Here is a 2,871-nt window from a genome sequence, read left to right as displayed (position 1 = left end):
GAAGTGACAAACAATTTTGCCTAAACGGATTGAGTCGAGCTTTTGAGTATTTGGCCGAAGTCGATACGAACTTTAATCGATTTCAATTCTCGATTTATTTAACCAATATCCAACATTACCTAAGATATTTCATTGGTTCAACCGTCGGAGATGAATACATTGACTTAAGAAAAAGGATAAGTTAAAACAAAGTGTAGTTGAATTATCAAAATGAAGCATCGACAAAGAAAAATATTATTAGTAGATTTCACTTACAGAGACATTGAAAAATCAATTTTGGGACATCCTAGTAGCAAGACTGTGTTGAAAGTCACATCAGTTGATCATCATCGGATCAAAATTAGGTTGTATGTCAATGTGTTTAGTTAGTATTAAGGATTCATAGCTACTTGATCTGAAGAAGTACATGTGGTTGTAGTAGTCACGCTCTGTTGCAAATCGGCCAATGAGAAGGATCGCCACACCGGGAAATCCTTCCGAGGAGAAGACGACGAGGATGATCCTGAAGAGTTGCATTCGGTGGGATGCTTGTCACTTCCGGAATTGCTCATGGCAACGGCCAAGGCCAATGTGGTTCGACTCGAGTTGGCATTTCTCTTAGAAACCCCACCTCCGTTACTCCTCGAAAGGGGGCTTCTATTCTTGACATCCCAGCTAGCGATACTACAGACGAGAAGGTTTCTTCGTTTCCTTGTGTATGCATTCTCGGGTTTCGAGAGATTTTTTATGGACGACGACGATGCATCCGCCAAACTTGCGAAGGACTTGGATTTTCCATTGTAGAATCTTGAAATGCCCCTCCTAAAAACAAAATATTATCAACTTTATCAGCATTCAATGCATATTTGATATGCAGTACTCAAACTTCATATTACAACGACAAATTCTTATTCTCAATACAATCGAAGCACGATTATCCAAATTTCATTTGTATTTCAACTTGATGTAATAATTATTAAAACTAAGTAGAATACATGAATTTTCTTTTCTTTCCTAATCGATTTGTTCATCGTTATTTTTACAAAAAGAATCCAATGTAGCCAAGGCATACCTGTACAAGTACCAACAATATCATATTATTTTGTTTCTTTTATTACAAGGAAAATAAAAACATTAAAGAACCCAAAATCTGATTGGACATAAAGTCAAAGATCAAATCAGTCGGAAGGAATATAAGAAAAATCAAAATAATTTCGACGAGAATAAGGTAAACATGAAATAAAAAATAAATTAAAATGAAAAATAAAATATTAACCGTATTGGTAAAGCCTCCTCCAAGGCATCCATGGCGTCCAAGGGCCCTTTAAATGAACTCTGAACCTCTTCGTCAAGATTATCCGATGATTTCTCAGAAATATCACTGTTTTTTCCTATAGACGATGATTCGGAAGCAGAATTTTGAGAATCAAATCTCTTTTCTTCTTTCTCTCTCTTCTCAACATCCTTAAAACCCACCTTTTTCGCTACCGGAAACAGCCGATCTCCGTCGTAAACTGCCGGCGATTCGACACTAGACATCTTATGCATGCAGTCTTCACCTTCAACTCCACTCTTGTTCGCGACCCTTGTAGGCATTTTCAAAAAATAAAAATCTATAGATATAGATATATTGAAACCCTGCCCTGTAAAATATAGATATGCCCAAATCAAAGAAATATTTATGAGATCGAAAGGGCATTCAAGAAAATGATCAACGGCGATGAGGAAGATGAGATCTATACAGTTTATTGGATCATTCTTGCGCGTGTCTGTGTGTGTTTACTAGACAAATGAATGAAAAGTTGACATGGGATTGAATTGAATATTCTGCCTATAATGATAAAGTGGTTCGGTCTTATCCTTAAATTCTCATCCACTAGTTGATATAAATATTTATTTGTTATTAGCAAAAAAATTGAACTTTTAACACTTCTATATGAATTAAAATTTAAATTAAAGTCAATAATTAATTTTAATTAAATATTTTATGAAATTCTAACTTTTGAATCATATATTTTATTAATTTATATCAAAATTTATTAAAAATCTAACTTTAATCCACGTCAAACAGGAGCTTAATATACTTTAGTCTTTACATATTTGATCCCCCATTTTTGTACAGAATGTGTTTTGAAATAGTAGATTAATGAAAAATGTGTGACAAAAAATGAATGATTTTTTTTTAATCTAATGTAATATTATTTTATTGAAAAATATGTGATTGGAAAGACGAAAATGGGTATCAAACAAGCTAGCTTCAATAAATTATGCTTAGAAGCTTAAGTATACAACTTCTTGGCTAATGCTTCTTTAGTCATATATATACATTTGATTTTAGTATAAATCAAAGTCAATATTATGAAATGTGTTATTAAAATTAATTATTGATTTTAACTTAAATTAAAATTAAAATTTTGATTTCTGAATGGGGGGCCAAAATATAACTTTTATAAAATAAAGTATTTGTGATATTATTGAGGTAAAGAGTGATAATGCTGCCTCAAATGCAGCCAGCCTGCCTGCTAGTTCGTTGCAGGGAGACAATAGTTGATGGATAAGCAGGTGGACCTATAGAAATGATTATGTACCTACAATTGATTTGATCATGTTTGGCTAAGATTAAAAAATTATCATAAGTAAATTCAAATTAATTTACTTTTTGTTAATCAAAATCAAAATAGTTAATTTTTTATTTTGGCCCCTGTATGTCATTCTTTAAAATTTTAAATTATATGATACATGATCATTTTTCACCATACATTCATACAATAAAATATTTTACACAAAACAATCAAGTTTCTTGCTCTTGATATAGACCCGGCCTCTTTTTTAAAATAGGTTCTTTAAATAGTGATGTTTTGAAAATATATGATTGAAATATATATATATATA

At 31.8% G+C, this 2,871-nt stretch overlaps 1 protein-coding gene across 1 annotated transcript; it reads right to left on the bottom strand.

The window, feature by feature from the left end:
* Positions 1–182: 182 nt before the first annotated feature.
* On the bottom strand, positions 183–1,815 carry LOC111375660. The gene is made up of 2 exons (XM_022998525.1): positions 1,256–1,815; positions 183–801 (listed from the first exon to the last, which is right to left on the bottom strand). Exons 1-2 carry the CDS (start codon positions 1,573–1,575, stop codon positions 372–374), a joined length of 750 nt encoding a protein of 249 aa, XP_022854293.1. The 5' UTR covers positions 1,576–1,815; the 3' UTR covers positions 183–371.
* Between the last annotated feature and the right edge of the window lie 1,056 nt (positions 1,816–2,871).

The sequence above is a fragment of the Olea europaea genome, unplaced genomic scaffold, assembly GCF_002742605.1.
Source record: "Olea europaea var. sylvestris unplaced genomic scaffold, O_europaea_v1 scaffold13953, whole genome shotgun sequence".
NCBI lineage: Eukaryota > Viridiplantae > Streptophyta > Magnoliopsida > Lamiales > Oleaceae > Olea > Olea europaea.
The sequence above is the reverse complement of the archived record's forward strand: the minus strand, read 5'-3'. Positions and strand labels throughout refer to the sequence as shown.

Coding starts and splice junctions, on each gene's coding strand:
- LOC111375660 (XM_022998525.1), bottom strand. CDS start 1,575: ATGCCTACAAGGGTCGCGAACAAGAGTGGAGTTGAAGGTGAAGACTGC. Junction 802..1,255: donor GAGGAGGCTTTACCAATACG/GTTAATATTTTA, acceptor TTTTGTTTTTAG/GAGGGGCATTTCAAGATTCT.